This window comes from Oncorhynchus tshawytscha, linkage group LG05, assembly GCF_018296145.1.
Source record: "Oncorhynchus tshawytscha isolate Ot180627B linkage group LG05, Otsh_v2.0, whole genome shotgun sequence".
In the NCBI taxonomy this organism is placed as follows: Eukaryota; Metazoa; Chordata; class Actinopteri; order Salmoniformes; family Salmonidae; genus Oncorhynchus; species Oncorhynchus tshawytscha.
This window is the reverse complement of record NC_056433.1, coordinates 16,283,683-16,303,252: the sequence shown is the minus strand read 5'-3', so window position 1 is coordinate 16,303,252 and position 19,570 is coordinate 16,283,683. Positions and strand designations below refer to the sequence as shown.

General features: G+C 41.8%; 2 protein-coding genes across 5 annotated transcripts in view; both read left to right on the top strand.

Annotated features, from left to right (window-relative positions):
• Positions 1-439, top strand: part of LOC112250014 (filamin-A-interacting protein 1-like) — a 30,352-nt gene extending 29,913 nt beyond the window's left edge. For 2 of the 3 annotated variants that reach the window (XM_024419810.2, XM_024419812.2), the window contains one exon: positions 67-439. In XM_024419810.2, coding sequence (XP_024275578.1) covers positions 67-75 — 9 coding nt within the window. In that variant the 3' untranslated portion in view covers positions 76-439. The remainder of the gene's footprint in view (positions 1-66) is intronic. The other variant, XR_006083356.1, reaches the window with a different exon arrangement.
• A 14,596-nt stretch (positions 440-15,035) lies between these two features.
• Positions 15,036-19,414, top strand: LOC112250012 (cell cycle control protein 50A). Of its 2 annotated transcripts, XM_024419808.1 has the most exons (8): positions 15,036-15,118; positions 15,288-15,545; positions 16,622-16,741; positions 16,857-16,964; positions 17,144-17,231; positions 17,316-17,459; positions 17,569-17,775; positions 18,240-19,414. In XM_024419808.1, the coding sequence occupies exons 2-8, from the start codon at positions 15,312-15,314 to the stop codon at positions 18,431-18,433; spliced, it is 1,095 nt and encodes a 364-aa protein (XP_024275576.1). In that variant the 5' UTR covers positions 15,036-15,118; positions 15,288-15,311; the 3' UTR covers positions 18,434-19,414. The 2 variants fall into 2 exon arrangements, with proteins under 2 accessions (XP_024275576.1, XP_024275574.1); XM_024419806.1 differs by having other exon boundaries at positions 15,064-15,545.
• The last annotated feature ends 156 nt before the right edge of the window (positions 19,415-19,570 follow it).

The window sequence follows — 19,570 nt, the reverse complement described above, 5'->3', positions numbered from 1 at the left end:
TCCATTTGAGTGTTTTATCCATACTACTCTCATAGAGGACTCCTCTTTACATCTGTATCATTACAGCGCCTGTGACAGCATGGGCAGCATGGGCAGCAGTCGATGCCACGCAGGTCTATGGGCCAGAAGGTTGAGGGTTCGCCGACCACCACAGACGAGCTCACTCTCCCTGCATTTTTCATTACACTACAATCAGAGCTGGCTGCAAACAATGATCAGCTAAGGGGAAATCAGATGTTCTACATTTTCATGTCATATTTATAATTACATAAAATATATGCAACAAATTTTCCATTAACAGGTTTCTGTGCCAATGCATCACACAACCAAGAAATAAAGCATACTGACTTCGGGCACTTCAATATCATTGTTTGTGTTTTAACACCACAATAAATAAACTATGTCAATCTCGAGAAACAGAAAATGCATCCCAAACTACATCCCTCCCGACTTTGTAGGCTTACGCAATATCGAAGGTTTAGTTTGCCAATCTCAGAATGTCATTAAACTTTTTTCTGTTTTGTAACAGAGGTATCTTTCCATTCATCAATTAACCGCTGCACCGCTTGAATTGATTGATTGATTGATTGATTTTAATTGTCAGTTAAAAAAATACATACAGTACCAGTCAAAAGTGTGGACACCTCTTCTCATTCGAGGGTTTTTATTTTTTACTAGTTTCTACATTGTAGAATAATAGTAAGACATCAAAACTATGAAATAACATATAGAATGATGTAGTAACCAAAAAAAGTGTTCAATCAAAAAATATATTTGAGATTCTTCCAAGTAGCCACACTTTGCCTTGATGACTGACAGCTTTGCACACTCTTGGCATTCTTTCAACCAGCTTCATGAGGTAGTCACATGGAATGTATTTCAATTAACAGGTGTGCAATGTTAAGTTAATTTGTGGAATTTCTATCCTTCTTAATGCGTTTGAGCCAATCAGTTGTGCTGTGACAAGGTAGGGGTGGTATACGGAATATGGCCCTATTTGGTAAAAGACCAAGCTCAAGAAGAGCTCAAATAAGCTCAAATACCTCTGCTGCAGAGGATAAGTTCATTAGAGAGTTAACAGCCTCAGAAATCGGCACCTCCGATTGCAGCCCAAATAAATGCTTCACAGAGTTCAAATAACAGACACATCTCAACATCAACTGTTCAGAGGAGACTGAGTGGCCTTCATGGTTTAATTGCTGAAAAGAAACCATTTGTTGATAAAATGATTGTGGGGGCTGTCTTGTTAGACTTCAGTGCAGCTTTGACATTACCGATCATAGTCTGCTGCTGGAAAAACGTATGGGTTTACACTTGTTATAATGTTATAATGTAGATAAAGAGTTACTTGTCTAACAGAACACAGAGGGTGTTCTTTAATGGAAGCCTATCAAATAAAATCCAGTTAGAATCAGGAATTCTCCAGGTTAGCTGTTTAGGCCCCTTGCTTTTTCAATATTTACTAATGACATGCCACTGACTTTGACTAAAGCCCGAGTTTCTATGTATGCGGATGACTCAACGCTATACGCTTCAGCTACTACAGCAACTGAAATGACTACAACACGCAACAAAGAGCTGCAGTTAGTGTCAGCGTGGGTGGCAAGGAATAAGTTAGCCCTAAATATTTCTAAAACTAAAAGCATTGTATTTGGAACAAAAGACTCACTAAACCCTAAACCTCAACTAAATCTTGTAATAAATAATGTGGAAATTGAGTAAGTTGAGATGACTAAATTGCTTGGAGTAACACTAGATTGTAAACTGTCATGGTCAAAACATATTGATGCAGTAGTGGCTACGATGGGGAGAAGTCTGTCTATAATAAAGCAATGCTCTGCCTTCTTAACATCACTAAAAACAAGCAGGTCCTACAGGCCCTAGTTGTCTTATCTTGACTACTGTTCAGTCGTGTGGTCAGGTGCCACAAAAAAGGACTTAGGAAAATTGCATTTGGCTCAGAATAGGGCAGCACGGCTGGCCCTTGGATGTACACAGAGAGCTAATGTTAATCATATGCATGTCAATCTCTCTTGGCTGAAAGTGGAGGAGAGATTGACTTCATCACTACTTTTATTTATGAGAGGTATTGACATGTTGAATGCACCGAGCTGTCTGTCTAAACTACTGGCACACAGCTTGGACACCCAAGGATACCCCTCAAGACATGCCACAAGAGGTCTCTTCACAGTCCTCAAGTCCAGAACAGACTATGGGAGGCACACAGTACTACATAGAGCCATGACTACATGGAACTCTATTCCACATCAAGTAACTGACGCAAGCAGTAAAATTAGATTTAAAAAAACAGATAAAAAAATAAATAAAAAAACACCTTATGGAACAGCGGGGACTGTGAAGCAACAAACATTGGCACAGACATGCACACACACGATAACATACACACTATACATACACATGGATTTAGTAATGTAGATATGTGGTAGCGGTGGAGTAGGGGCCTGAGGGCACACAGTGTGTCGTGAAATCTGAATGTATTGAAATGTTTTAAAATTCTATAAACTGCCTTAATTTTGCTGGACCCCAGGAAGAATAGCTGCTGCCAAAGCAGCAGCTAATGGGGATCCATAATAAATACAAAAGGACACAAATAATAAGCAGAGACTTGCTTGGGCCAAGACACACGACCAATAGACAGGTCCTTTGGTCTAATGAGCCCAAATTTGAGATGTTTGGTTCCAACTGCTGTGTCTGTGAGACTCAGAGCATAGGTCTTCTCGGTACGTGTGGTTCCCACCGTGAAGCATGGAGGAGGTGTGATGGTGTGGGTGTGCTTTGATGGTGACACTATTTGTGATTTATTTAGAATTCAAGGTGCAGCGACACACCATCCCATCTGGTTTGCGCTTAGTGGGACTATCATTTATTTTTCTACAGGACAATGACCCAAAACACCTTCAGGCTGCGTAAGGGTTATTTGGCCAAGGAGGAGAGTGATGAGTGCTGCATCAGATGACCTGTCCTCCACAATCACCCGACCTCAATCCAATTGAGATGGTTTGACGAGTTGAACCCCAAAGTGAAGGAAAAACAGCCAACAAGTGCTCAGCATATGTGGGAACTTCTTCAAGACTGTTGGAAAAGCATTTCAGGTGAAGATGTTTGAGAGAAAGCCAAGAGTTTACAAAGCTGTCAGGGCAAAATGTGGCTACTTTGAAGAATCTAAAATATATATTTGATTTGTTTAACACTTTTTTTGGTTACTACTTGAGTCCATATGTGTTATTACACAGTTTTTATATCTTCACTATTATTCTACAATGCAGAAAATAGTAAAAATAAAGAAACCCTTGAATGAGTAAGTGTGAGTAACAAATTGTAACCTAGGGTCCTTGAAAAATGTGGCCTTTTATAAATCAATTTCATGCAATTCTACATCATTTTACATGACTGAATATTTTTTTTATACTGCACAAATGATTCAAATGACAGGCTACTTTGACACTGACAAACTGAGATCAATGACCTCATCTTGAATCCACCAATAGCCTAGGCCTAAGTGAGCAGGAAAAGGTGCTGAGCTGGACCCAAGGAAAGAAACTATAAGCATCCAAAAACACCCCTCAGCTAGACTAGCCTATTTCAACAGCTAACTTACCAAAAATACAGTGGGTGGTCCGCCCACTTCTAACTAGTGTTTTTAACAAAGTTCACCTACGGGTAGTGTATGCCCATGGGTGACTTGTCTTGGTTTCCCTTTTTCCCACCAGCAAACACCATAACCAAAAATAATACTCACAGGTGAGGACAAAGTTATATGGAGGTACTCAAACAAAAGAGAACTCAATACATAAAGCGTGATAGAGACATAGTAGGAGAGAGTGAAACACAGCGCAAGCTACAGACAGATGGCATTGACAGAGAGATGGAGCTCTAGAGAAAACAACTAACAGGGTTTTTAAACCAAGGGAAAGGAACTGTGATTGGGTAGGAAACCGGAGGAGGTGTGTCTTCTGATTGATAATTGATTGTGGAGTGATGATTTTTCACCTGTGAGGGGAGAAGGAGAGAAAAGAACACAGGATACACACACACACACACACACACACACACACACACACACACACACACACACACACACACACACACACACACACACACACACACACACACACACACACACACACACACACAGGATACCTGTATCCGTAACAGGCCTATTTGGAAGATAAAATATTTTGGTAGAATACACAGATTAGTATTCTCTTTTCAGGAGGAGACATTTGCTTTCCAACCTGTGTTTTCCTGCGATTTTATTTGAAATATTGTGAAAGGCCTGTTTTGGATGCATGCTGTTCACTGACAGATTTTCCACTTGGTCCCGACTGTAGGCTATGCCTTGTGATTGGGCTACACATAGTCCACAGATAGGCTAAATTATAGACCTTCTCCTGGTGTAGTATTCGGAATGACTTCCTTTCAATTCTGTGAATCTCACAGAGAGACTCAGGCGCTACAGCAACGGCCACGCGTTGGTCAGTCTCTAGGCTATACTGTTGCGCAAACCATAAAACCAACACAAAACGGTTCTTAGTATATCACGTTTTTACATGATGGTATTTTAGGGGGCAGGATACTTACAGAGGTGGCAACTCTAACACTGATTGCTTTTTTTGTTGTTTTTACATTGCAAACAGTGACAATTATTTCTCATGCCAGGAGAGGTCCCATGTCTGGGAAAATCTCCCCCTGGCCAGAATCCCCTCCCCCGGCCAGAATCCCCTCCCCCTGGCCAGAATCCCCTCCCCTGGCCAGAATCCCTCCCCTGGCCAGAATCCCCTCCCCCTGGCCAGAATCCCCTCCCCCTGGCCAGAATCCCCTCCCCCGGCCAGAATCCAACCAAACTTAATAATTAATGTATGTGTCATATTGGCAGGGGGGAGATTTTCAGGCACAACACAGGAATTAAACAGTCCAAAACTGAGAGGTGCGTGATCGTTTTCCGTCAGGATCCGACTCAAATTAAGCACTACCAAAGGGCTCTGGTCAAAAGTAGTGCACTATATAGAGAATAGGTTGCCAAGTACCTTACAGTTTTTTTCGATTGCTAAACGACAGTGGGCACAACTGGAGTCACATGTGCAAAACTCTAACTACAGTCTGCACTACCAACAGTCACCTGAGCTAAACAGTTCACATCACATGCAAAACTCATTCCAAGCAACACAACTCTTAACACATGGCTCAAAACACGCTCAGTGCAGCCAAACACTATGCACAACCCTCACTGAGATAACACACACTGTCACTCAGAACACACTGAGAGTAAAAACACTAGCATCAAACACCAATACAGAAAATACAAACTTTTCATCTTTACAGTTTGAACAATTTCAGTGACTTCATACAAAGTAATATTTTCTTCAAAGAAAAGAGTGACATTCTTTCACATGATTTATTACAATTTTTAGAACATAACAATTCTTTAAGGTAAATGAAAATGAGCAGTTTGCTTCAATAGTCTGTAGTAATTTACAGAATTACAGTAATGAGAAAAAAAAGGTAGAAACTAAAAGTACATATGGTAATTCTAACAAATAATTGAGGGGCTAATCCTGCCTCTCTCTAGCATCAGGCCACAGGTTTTCTTCAACATCACATCTAATGTTTTCTCTTGCCATGCACCTGGGGAAGAACCTTCTGCAGTGCCTTATCCATCCCTGGCAGTCCTCTGGACTCGTGTCCTCACATCCGGCACGCATGGCTTCCAAAAGAGACATTTGGTCATGTGGGTGGTGACCAAACACTTTCCACCTCCAGGCAGAGAAAAACTCCTCTATTGGGTTGAGGAAGGGTGAATATGCAGGCAGGTACAAAACCATAAATCTGAGATGTGCTGCAAACCAATCTGTGACAGCTGCAGAGTAGTGAAAAGCAACGTTATCGCAAACTATGACAAAAACTTGGGGGTTTCTTACTGGCTCCCCCTGTTCTGCTGGCACTAGCTGAGCATAGAGCTGTTCTAGGAAAGCTATAAGCCTTTCTGTGTTGTATGGGCCAATGAGTGGTGTGTTGAGAAGCAAACCATCATTGGCCATTGCAGCACACCTGGTGATATTTTCCCCCCTTTGGCCTGGAACCTCCACAGTGGCCCTTTGACCTATAACATTCCTTCCTCTGCGCCGTGTTTTGGCAAGGTTAAATCCAGCTTCATCGATAAATACAAATGAATGTGGTCTTTCCAGTGCTTCCACCTCCATTACTCTCTGAAAAACAGTAAGTGCACAGTTTTACTGTAGAAATGCTAGTGTTTTTTTTAACTGTAAATATTTTGTATAGCTGTGTACGTAACCTCAGACGTCTTACCTGGACATATTGGTATCTTTGCTCTTTTACCCGTTCAGTTTCTCTCGAACGGTACAGTGTATAACTGTTTCATTGTAACTTGGTGTTTCTTTAGGACTCGAGCAATAGTTGTTGTGGTGACAGAATTAACATTTTCAAATATATCATTATCAGCCAGCACTCTATCTTGAATCTCCCGCAGTTTTATTGCATTGTTGACAACAACCATGTCAACAATAGCATTTTCCTGCGCATCTGAAAATATTTTTCCTCTTACCCCTGTTGGGGGCAGCCTTTGGGTCCTGTTGTAAAAATATATTTTACAGTCAAACTTACTGTAATATATATCTGTGTAAATATTCTATAATTGCAATACAAAATAGATTCCTGTAATGTTTTCATTTACTGTAAGGATGTAACTCTCACCTGTTTGCTTGATGGAAAATTCGCATTACAGATGCCACTGTGGATCTTTGCAGATTGGGTTGCACCCTCAACCCTGCCTCTCTCAATGAGAGACCATGGTTCACGACATGGTCTATAAGTGTAGCCCTTATTTCATCTGAAATAACAGCTCTTTGTCTTCTTTGTCTTCCTCCACGCATCCGCCCTCTCCCTGCCACCCTTCTCCCTCCACAAACCCATCTTCCTTGTTCCATTTCCAAAATGAGTCTTTCTGAGCTCTACCAATATATACTGTAATATGTGTGTGTGTTCACTAACAAGTCTAAAACAAGACACCTGCTTAGCCTTTCAGCTGAAATTGCAATCAGCAGTGTTTGAAAGGCACAAGGCTGAAATCTATTCCCTTTTGAATGTGTGGTTCACAGTTTTGACAGCAGTGTGTTAGCATTTGAACAAAGTGCTGTAAATCCACAGTGTTGTGCAGGTTGTGGTTAAAGTCATGGGATAAGTGTGTAGAGTTTTGAAAACTGTGTTCAAGCAATGAAAAACAAACTAGAGTTTGGTCCATATGAACTGCTGCTGTGCAGACTGTAGTTAGAGTTTTGCACATGTGACTCCAGTTGTGTCCACTGTCGTTTAGCAATCGAAAAAAACTGTAACGTTGAAGTATTGACAAGGGAATTGCAAGCTATTTGGCATACACCCACAGTGAGGGTGAGAGACCAAGAGTGAAAACAGGAAGAAATAGGTCATGCTTTGGCCCAGGTTCTTGATATGATCTAGTCCTGATGTATATCTCTTTCTGGAGAGAGGGGAAATGTGTTGTGTACCGTATTGTCTCAGGGCTAAATCGCAGAGGACGTGGAGGACATTCTACATCTCTGTACAAAATAGTTTTCATTCTTACATTTATGTTTTCTGCTTCAAGAGCACCCAGACCGTAAGGTGCAGCCTTGTCATTGAATTATCAAGTCAAGTTTGAGTCAGATGCATTGCATCATCATACTTTAGCTTCCAGCATTTGTCCCTATGTAGCCTGTCTCCAGATGATATGATGTTCTGATGATGGTCTATGGTTCCCTCATCTGGACAAATATGGACAGCTCAATCTGAAAATGCTAAATTGGAGAGTAAAAAAGAATGAAGCGGTCCTTCTGATCTGATGACTAAATGTAATGTTATTTCTATGGTAAATAATGAATGTAGCCTACATTTACATTTTTTATTTATTTTTACCTTTATTTAACTAGGCAAGTCAGTTAAGAACAAATTCTTATTTTCAATGACGGCCTAGGAACAGTGGGTTAACTGCCTGTTCAGGGGCAGAACGACAGATTTGTACCTTGTCAGCTCAGGGATTTGAACTTGCAACCTTTCGGTTGCAACCTTTCGTTCTTAACACTAGGCTACCCCGCCGCCCCGATTGGACTATGAACTTACAGTAAGGTCCACTACATTTGGCTAGCGACCATCGAGGCCTACTGTATTTCCTCCTGTTCCAAAAAGTATTTAAACAAGGATGTGAAAAGGAAGTGCTGAGGGAAGGCAGGCCACAGGTCTGGACCCAGACAGAGAAAAAATTCAACACAGGGTGGTGACGCTCTCATAGCCATGCACCAATTGATTAAACATACCCTCTAGAGCGATTAAGACATACTTATTTCTAACAAGCACACTCCATCTCTATGAAGCAATAACAAAAACCACACACTACTTCTCCCAAGAGAACACAACCTCCTATCCTAATCCTTTACAAACATTTCGCTACACCCTCAATAAAATCTGCTAAATATGTGCATGTGACCAATACAATTTGATTTGATGAGCAGATGAACAAAGGTTTATGTAAGTGGAATGAAGCAAAAGAAGAAAACAACTTGCTGATGTTATGGTGCATGGGAGGGCATACCTGAATATTCAGTAGGGAGACGGGTACCAGACCCAATGGAAACAGTATGCGGTCCCAAATGGCACCCTACTCCCTATATACGTAGTACACGGTTTTTGACCAGACTCCTATGGGCCCTGGTCAAAAGTAGTGCACTATATAGGAAATGGGATCTGGAAACTAGCATCTGGAAACTAGGCCTGGGACAGTAAACATGAGATAGCTGAATCTCAGATTCACAACAAGTGAATTCCACTTTCACTCAGATGCATCCTGATCCTGCATATTGTCGCCTGCCTTCACTTCCCTGGGGTTGTTTAGACTGCCTTCACTTCCCTGGGGTTGTTTAGACTGCCTTCACTTCCTTGGGGTTGTTTTGACTGTCTTCACTTCCATGGGGTTGTTTTGACTGCTTTCACTTCCCTGGGGTTGTTTTGACTGCCTTCACTTCCCTGGGGTTGTTTTGACTGCCTTCACTTCCCTGGGGTTGTTTTGACTGCCTTCACTTCCCTGGGGTTGTTTTGACTGCCTTCACTTCCCTGGGGTTGTTTTGACTGCCTTCACTTCCCTGGGGTTGTTTGACTGCCTTCACTTCCCTGGGGTTGTTTTGCCTTCTCCCTGGGGTTGTTTTGACTGCCTTCACTTCCCTGGGGTTGTTTGACTGCCTTCACTTCCCTGGGGTTGTTTGACTGCCTTCACTTCCATGGGGTTGTTTGACTGAGATGTTGGTGGAATAAAGCGTATATGGATGATTCTAATGACCAAATTTTGAACACAAAGAATCATTCATGTTTTCAAAATGCTGCGTTATAGAAATATAAAGTTAACATTGAAATAATAGTATCAGTAGGTTATTAGAGGACTCTGTTCTTGTCTGCTGTGTCCCATATGGCACCCTATTCCCTATATAGTGCACTATATAACCCTATGTGCCTTGGTCAAAAGTAGTACACTATAAAGGCGATTAGAGTGCCATTTGGGATGCAACCCGTACCTTGATTTGAGTAATGCCCCTCATGTATTCACTGGTTGGTCAGAGTGAGGATACAATGGCACAGTATTACTCATGGTTCTTTTAATGATTTCTTGTCCCTACAGGAAATGTTGTGCACCATGTGATAGTTGAGCCCAGACAAGACAGTGATGTGGAACTTCCTTCACCTTCTCTGACAAGTGGCCTGCACAGCAACCATACGGCCAACTGATCAGCAAATAGACAGTCAGCACTTAGCAGGCTGTCATGGAGATGATTTCTAACATTGGGAGCACCTCAAAAGGCACTCTTTTCAATTCTTTGGGCTTTCTGATAGCATTACCACTGGATTCTGGCTTACACCACAATGTGAAGTAGGGCCACATGGAGTTGTATAGGAGGTATGAAAAGTGTACTTTGCAGTAGCTTTGGTCCAGGGTGTTACATGCTGCTTGACCCTTCTTCAATGGAAGGCTTGAAGTAGACTCAAGTCACACGTAACACCCTGGATCAGAGCTAACTCTGCAGCGGTTTGTGTGTGAGGAAAGATACATAGCTAAAATTGACTAAAGAAGAGTAAGAAGTTAATCTCCAAAATGCCTAAACTAACATCCCAGAGGAAGGGTAGTGGGTCAGTTATTTGTCTAGAAGACATTTTATTGTGATGGTGGTGATACATATTCGCAGCAGTGCTAAAGAAGTATCAGCTTTATTCGCCAAATACATTTCCATGTACAGGAATTTGACTCTGTGAAATGGTGCTGCTACAGAGTTACAGAGAGTAAAAAAAACAGACAGACAAAAAAATACACATTTGAAAAAAAAAAGGTATATTTAACCTTTATTTAAGTAGGCAAGTCAGTTAAGAACAAATTACTATTTACAATGACGGCCTACGAACTGTGGGTTAACTGCCTTGTTCAGGGGCAGAACGACAGATTTTGTCGTTTATTTTTTCGGTTACTGGCCCAACGCTCTAACCACTAGGCTACCTGCCGCCCCAATATACAGACACAGAATTTACACAATCCACATACAGTATTGAATTTTTTCAATTTTATTTAACCAGGTAGGCTAGTTGAGAACAAGTTCTCATTTGCAACTGCGACCTGGATAAGATAAAGCATAGCAACTGCCAAGATAAAGCATAGCAATTCGACTCATACAACAACACAGAGTTACACATGGAATAAACAAAACATACAGTCAATAATACAGTAGAAAAAATAAAACAAAAAGTCTAAATACAGTGAGTGCAAACAAGGTAAGATAAGGGAGGTAAGGCAATAAATAGGCCATAGTGGCGAAGTAATATAGCAATTAAACACTGGAATGGTAGATGTGCAGAAGATGAATGTGCAAGTAGAGATACTGGGGTGCAAAGGAGCAAGATAAATAAATAAATACAGTATGGGCATGAGTTAGATAGATGGGCTGTTTACAGACTGGCTATGTACAGGTGCAGTGATCTGTGAGCTGCTCTGACAGCTGGTGCTTAAAGCTAGTGAGGGAGATATGAGTCTCCAGCTTCAGTGATTTTTGCAGTTCGTTCCAGTCATTGACAGCAGAGAACTGGAAGAAAAGGCGACCAAAGGAGGAATTGGCTTTGGGGGTGACCAGTGAGATATACCTGCTGGAGCGCGTGCTACGAGTGGGTGCTGCTATGGTGACCAGTGAGCTGAGATAAGGCAGGGCTTTACCTAGCAGAGACTTGTACATAACCTGTAGCCAGTGGGTTTGGCGACGAGTATGAAGCGAGGGCCAGCCAATGAGAGCGTACAGGTTGCAGTGGTGGGTAGTAAATGGGGCTTTGGTGACAAAATGGGTGGCACTGTGATAGACTGCATCCAATTTGTTGAGTAGAGTGTTGGAGGCTATTTTATAGATGACATCGCCAAAGTCGAGGATCGGTAGGATGGTCAGTTTATGAGGGTATGTTTGGCAGCATGAGTGAAGGATGCTTTGTTGCGATATAGGAAGCCGATTCTAGAGTTAATTTTGGATTGGAGATGCTTAATGTGAGTCTGGAAGGAGAGTTTACAGTCTAACCTGACACCTAGGTATTTGAAGATGTCCACGTATTCTAAGTCAGAGCCGTCTAGAGTAGTGATGCTGGACGGGCGGGCAGGTGCGGGCAGTGATCGATTGAATAGCATGCATTTAGTTTGACTTGCATTTAAGAGCAGTTGGAGGTCACGGAAGGAGAGTTGCATGGCATAGAAGCTCGTCTGGAGGTTAGTTAAAACAGTGTTCAAAGAAGGGCCAGAAGTATACAGAATGGTGTTGTCTGCGTAGAGGTGGATCAGAGAATCACCAGCAGCAAGAGCGACATCATTGATGTATGCAGAGAAAAGAGTCGGTCCGAGAATTGAACCCTGTGGCACCCCCATAGAGACTGCCAGAGGTCCGGACAACAGGCCCTCCGATTTGACACACTGAACTCTGTAAGAGAAGTAGTTGGTAAACCAGGCGAGGCAATCATTTGAGAAACCAAGGCTGTCGAGTCTGCCAATAAGAATGTGGTGATTGACAGAGTCGAAAGCCTTGGCCAGGTCAATGACTACAGCTGCACAGTATTGTCTCTTATCGATGGCAGTTATGATATCGTTTAGGACCTTGAACGTGGCTGAGGTGCACCCATAACCAGCTCTAAAACCAGACTGCATAGCGGAGAAGGTACGGTGGGATTCGAAATGGTCGGTAATCTTTTTGTTAACTTGGCTTTCGAAGACCTTAGAAAGACAGGGTAGGATAGATGTAAGTCTGTAGCAGTTTGGGTCTAGAGTGTCACCCCCTTTGAAGAGGGGGATGACCGTGGCAGCTTTCTAATCTTTGGGAATCTCAGACAATACGAAAGAGAGGTTGAACAGGCTAGTAATAGGGGTTACAAAAATCTTGGCAGATAATTTTAGAAAGAGAGGGTCCAGATTGTCTAGCCCGGCTGATTTGTAGGGGTCCAGATTTTGCAGCTCTTTCAGAACATCAGCTATCTGGATATGGGTGAAGGAGAAATAGTGGGGGCTTGGGCGGGTTTCTGTGAAGAGTGCCGGGCAGTTGACCGGGGTAGGAGAGCCAGGTGGAAAGCATGGCCAGCCGTAGAGAAATGCTTATTGCAATTCTCAATTATAGTGGATTTATCGGCTGTAACAGTGTTTCCTAGCCTGAGAGCAGTGGGCAGCTGGGAGGAGGTGCTCTTATTCACCATGGACTTTACAGTGTCCCATAACTTTTTTGAGTTTGTACTACACGATGCAAATTTTTGTTTGAAAAAGCTAGCTTTAGCGCTCCTAACTGCCTGTGTATATTTGTTCCTAACTTCCCTGAAAAGTTGCATATCACGGGGGTTATTCGATGCTAATGCAGAACACCACAGGATGTTTTTGTGCTGGTCAAGGGAAGACAGTATGTACACAGACGCTAAACATGATATATACTATAAACGCTGCATAAACTATATTATAACTATGTGTAGAGATGGATGAATAAAACCAAATTAGAGAAACAATTTAACAGGATGATGTGCAATTGGGGAAATATACTGAACAAAAAATATGAACGCAACATGTAATGTTTTGGTCCCATGTTTCATGAAATGAAATAAAAGATCCCAGAAATGTTCCATATGCACAAAAAGCTTATTTCTCTCAAATGTTGTGCATTAATGTGTTTACATCCCTGTTAGTGAATATCTCTCCTTCACCAAGATAATCCATACACCTGATATGTGTGGCATATCAAGAAGCTGATTAAACAGCATGATCATTACACAGGTGCACCTGGTGCTGGGGACAATAACATGCCACTCTAAAATGTGCAGTTTTGTCACACAACACAACGCCACAGATGTCTCAAGTTGAGGGAGCATGCAGTTGGAATGCTGACTACAGGAACATCTAACAGAGCTGTTGTTAGAGAATTTAATGTTATGTGTCTCTACTATAAGCCGCCTCCAATGTCGTTTTAGAGAATTTGGCAGTGCGTCCAATCGGCCTCACAACCACAGTCCACATGTAACCACGCCTGCCCAGGACCTCCACATCCAGCTTCTTCACCTGCGGGATCGTCTTAGACAAGCCACCCGGACAGCTGATGAAATATTGGGTTTGCACAACCGAAGAATTTCTGCACAAACTGTCAGAAACCGTCTCATCTGCATGCTCGTCGTCCTCACCAGGGACTTGATCTGACTGCAGTTCAGCGTTGTAACCGACTTCAGTGGGCAAATGCTCACCTTCGATGGCCACTGGCACGCTGGGCAAGTGTGCTCTTCACGGATGAATCCCGGTTTCAACTGTACTGGGCAGATGGCAGACTGCGTGTATGGCATCGTTGTCTACCACCCCATGTCGCAAGGATCTGTACACAATTCCTGGAAGCTGAAAATGTCCCAGTTCTTCCATGGCCTGTATACTCACCAGACATGTCACCAATGGGATTCTCATAAGTAACGGGTATGACAGCATGTTCCAGTTCCCGCCAATATCCAGCAACTTTGCACAGCCATTGAAGAGGAGTGGGACAACATTCCACAGACCACAATCAACATTCTGATCAACTCTATGCGAAGGAGATGTGTCGTGCTGCATGAGGCAAATGATGGTCACACCGTTTTTTAAAGGTATCTGTGACCAACAGATGCATATCTGTATTCAGATCAGGAGTGCACTGTGTTTTTTAAAATTCTTAGAAGCATGATTTTAGATATCAAAAAATAAGAAAAACACCACCTACCCTAACATTGTCTATGGTAGACTGACCTATATGATGAGATCATCACTTGCTAGAATCAGTCTCGGTTTCCCAGACTCATGGCGCACTACGTCTGTGAAAATAGACCCTGGCCTTGATCCAACTCTCCGAGGGTGTTTCAGGGAGAGTTGGGATATGCAAAAAACACAAATCCAATTCACACATACATATTAATACACACGTGTACATGTGTGAAATAGGACAAATATAAGCACCCACCAAATGATTTGTATTATTAAGAGACTAGGATTGGATTAATAGGCTATGCATTACTATAAAGCAGATAAAAACATGCTACCAGACACCATCAGTTGACCATGGCTATATGGTGAACTTTATGGACAACATACAGAGCATTGTGTGCATTTTATAGCATGCACACAGTCTAGATAATATGCCCTGAAAAGGTAATTCATGATATCAATCCAGGTAATCAGGCACAGTTGTCCAAGGATGACCCATGTATGCTATATCAGCTGGTTATTTATTTGCCTCAATAAATCTGAATATTCAAACAGATGTTTGTCATTATATGAGGATTCATCATTTGATCTCCAAGTAGACAAATCAAGAACGTGGTTTTGGTCAATTCAGGTCACGAGAATGTTCAACAACAATTTACTGGGAAAAACAAAAACATATTTTATTACATTAGAAAATAATTAGAATTAAAATGATATTATGAATGAAAATTAGGTTTTGTCACTGGTGAAACGTTCATCATATTTGATGACGTCATGACGTAGGTCAAAAGCAAACCAAAAAAACTTCCTGACTTGGCTGTTCGTAACGCTGGGGTAGCTATATTTCATTAAAATGAGTTATCTTGCGAAATAACCTATAGAAAGCGACCACAATTATACCTTATGTATCAGAGAATTATCATACTTGTCTCAGCTAAATTGTTAGCTTCTTCAGCTTCAGGGAGTCTCGCTATAATAGCTACTACTGGTTGTTTTATTTTAGAACAGAACCGTTCTGAGTGAAGCCATGATGGCGTCGAGCTACAACGCGAAGGAAGACGGTCACGTCACCGTACCTGGTGGTGGGACCATCCAGAATAAAAAGCCCGATAACACAGCGTTTAAACAACAACGATTACCTGCTTGGCAACCCATCCTGACAGCTGGCACAGTTCTTCCAGCTTTCTTCGTTATCGGGCTCATCTTCATCCCCATTGGTATCGGCCTCTACGTCACGTCCAACAACATCAAGGAGTTCGAGGTAAGGCCCGTGCTATCCGGGATCCTTAGCTAGCTGTCTACTGTACTCAATAAGCCCAAGAGAAAGGGGGCACCAGTATCACTAGGGAGGGGCACCTTTAGTACTAGGGAGGAGGATGGGACAGGTGTATGGGGAAGCCTGATCCCGCCACTTCCATGTGCCTCAATCACTATTTGCTTGTATATGTACTCCCACCAATGTTGTTTCTCATGATGATCGGTATCAACAGAAAATATAGCCTAAACACAAACAAGTCCTACAAAGGCCATTAGAAACTGAATACTGATTGGCTGTATGCCGTGGTATATGAGACCATATAGCACGGGTATGACATTTTATTTTTACTAGTTTAATTACAATTGTAAGCAGTTTATAATAGCAATAAGGCACCTCGGGGTTGTGCTTACAGTACCACGGCTATTGGCTGTATCCAGGCACTCCGCATTGCGTGTAAGAACAGCCCTTAGCGTTTGTTATATTTGCCAAATACCACACCCCCTCGTGCCTTATTGCTTAATTAGACCATGGCTTATGTATTTGTAGCCAATAGATTCTGACCCTACCGCTTTACGCTTGTTCTCTCTTCGCTGCACTTGCGTCAGAACCCAGTCATGTTCTATTAAGACACAATGTACCTCAATGCAGGGATGGGATGTGCCACTGTATTCCAAATTGTACCTATATTCAAACTGATACATCGAAGATTGAAAAACTGCCCATTTTGTCTTCATGCTAGCTAGCAGTAGCCATATCAGCCATTATGAATTGGCATGTCACATTGAATAACAAAGGAGCTGATTGGCCACAGTGTCTTAATCTAACCATGATTGTGTTCAGACCACAGTGCATCTCACTGTAAACAAGCGTAACTGTAGGCTCGGAATCTACTTGTTAATGTACTGTATTTGATGTCAGGTCACAGGTGCACCATTTGTGGATTAGTAGGCCATCATTGTAAATAAGAATTTTTCTTAACTGACTTGCCTGTTAAATAAATAAATAAATTTGAAATAATGTTAGGCAACAGATTTCCAGCCATTTGGAAATGCTGTTTTGATGTACACATGTCATTACAGATTGATTATACTGGGACTGACATGTCCAGCCCATGCTTCAACTGCTCCCAGAGCTTTAGTTGGAACAGCACAAGACCATGCACCTGTGCACTGCCCTTCTCTTTGGAACAGCCCTTTGAAGTAAGTATGAAGCATGATGTCTGCCTCTCAAATAGCAACCTATACACTGTGTCAGTGGTTACCAACCTTTTCTGGTTACTATTCCTACCAACTGAATATAATTTTGTCTCAACAGAGCAACGTATTCATGTATTATGGCCTGTCCAACTTCTACCAAAATCACCGGCGCTATGTCAAGTCCAGGGATGACAGTCAACTGAATGGTGACACCACCTCTCTAATGGTACATATTATGCCTTTAAAACAGGATACCTGTTTTCACACTGCATTCCTGAATCTCTGCAATGACTTTTGACTGATCATCAACAATTTTACATCTTTAGTTATCTGACATTTCCATCAAATTGGCAAGATGTTCTGTGCAATGATCTAACGTTACATGTCTGCTTGCAATGTCCACAGACCCCCAGTAAAGAGTGTGAGCCCTATGCTCGCAATGAAAAAATGCCAATTGCTCCTTGTGGTGCAATCGCCAACAGCATGTTTAATGGTAAGACCGTTATGTCCTTCTTAGACCAGCATTACTAGAGTTGCAATAAGAGCAGCTCTGTTTATTCATGATCTCTTTCCTCAGACACTTTGGATCTGTATTACATTGACCCTAATGGCACAAGAATCCAAATTCCTCTGATGAAGAAGGGGATCGCTTGGTGGACAGATAAGCATGTGAAGTTCAGGAATCCTGGAGGCAACCCCAACCTCACAAGTGCTTTTCAAGGTGAGCAAGCACTCAGCAGAATTGTTAGTATTGAAGATGAGTCTCATTTTTTTTACTAGGAATCTCACTGTCTTTTACCTAGGACTCTCACTATCATTTCCTCACCCAGGTACAACCAAGCCGATCAACTGGCGCAAGCCTGTCTATGAACTAGACACAGACGCTGAGAATAACGGCTTCATCAATGAGGACTTCATTGTGTGGATGCGTACAGCTGCCCTCCCCACTTTCCGTAAGCTGTACCGTATTATCCAAAAGAAGAACAACATGACGCCGACACTTCCCCGTGGCAACTACACCCTGGAAGTCACCTACAGTATCCTTTCACTGACAGCTGTTCAAATGATACAGCTGTACAGGAAGTTTGGGTTTGTGGAATGATAGCTTATGTTCTGATGTAATAGGAATGTTCAAATCAGTTATTGTCATAATAGGTCAGACAGACCAGGTCAATGTTGGTCCGTGTTCAGTAGGGGGCCATTCCTTCACTTGCTAATAACAATAGGTTTCACCAGCTGGGGGATGACGAATACTGGCTTTCTTGGTTGTTTCCACTAATATAGACTACAAATTATATAATACCAGTCCACATTGGCTCACAGTGGCTCCTGATCCATGACTGTATCTTTTCTGTCTGAGCCTCAGAAATAAATGATCCAATCACGGATCAGGAGCCACTCACTTTTAAGATCCTTCTTGCTAGAGTTATTTTGTAACTTACATGTTAAATGGGTCTGAAGTTGAGCATTTGTTGAGTCTTCCTTAATGAGTTGATCCTAGACTATCCTGTTCGTAGCTTTGAAGGCCGGAAGCGTGTGATCCTGAGCACCATTTCCTGGATGGGGGGCAAGAACCCATTCTTGGGCATCGCTTACATCACTGTGGGCTCTGTCTGCTTCTTCCTGGGAGTGGTCCTCCTCATCATCCACCACAAATATGGCAGCCGCAACAACACCGCTGACATCCCTAACTAAAGACATCTTGTATGTATGTTGCATGCTGGCTAGCAGAGGCATGGGTGTAACCAGTGGCTAATTACAAGCACTGGTGGTCTCTTGTCTGGCTTGTGTACTGTGTGTAAGAATGGCCTGCTTGTCAAAAGTTCTGTGCAAGTATTGGAAGTGCAAAGACGTCAGGGGAGAGTTCACTCATATTTATTTTTCATGGTCAGAAAGCTATGCAGTTAACGTAGGTTTTTCTGTCAAGATGTTGTATTGACAGTAAGTTGAAATGTAATGACGCTACATCAATGTGCAGATAGTACCGTTTTAATTCAGAAATATGTGTGTGTCTGTCATAGATGTTTATTAGTTCTATATGAATAAATTATTTAAAATAATGTTTGAATATGGTCAAGCGAATTGGAACAGTCCATTAGGCTAAATGTTGAATTGCTTTGAGTCAAGGCTGTTTATTCATACAAGTATGTTCTTGTTACATACATTACAGTAGTTTGAGGAACATATTTCTGGTCTGTTTACGCTACAGATAGGTCTCTATAGATTGCACAAGGATGTGCACAGATTTTCAGGTCAAGCGTTATGGAAGGCTTGCAATGTTTTCAATGTACTTTAGAACTTATTTTCTCAGAGTATAAATAGTAATTATGTTCAGCTGCCTAAAATATGCAGAGTCAAGTTTAAGTAACATAACACAAATGAAAATAGTACATTTCAAGGTTTTCAGGGACCAAAGCTCCATGTAGCCTGGGTGCCAGTCTTTCTGCATTCTTGCAAATTCATTATGTAAAACATGTTTAGCATTACAAATAAGTAGGCAAGAACACAGACATACCTTGGACCAGTCTAGCATTAATTTTATTCTATGGAAAAACATCCTTATTTATTTTCTTACTAAGATTGTTGCAAATAGGTGAAATATGTTTTGCACGAGTTACCTGTTACCTGGAGATTATACGCCTGTTGCTTGACAAATAAAATAATATCTGGACAACTCATGTTGTTAACCAGAATTTTATTTGAAAATGGTTGGAAAAATGTTTCAAAATTGAAAAAGTGAATGTATACTTAATATAATGTTTGAATCTTGAGCCACTTTTGGCAGTACTTTTATAGCCCAGAATACAGTAGCTGGTGTTGGCTTGGTTTTTC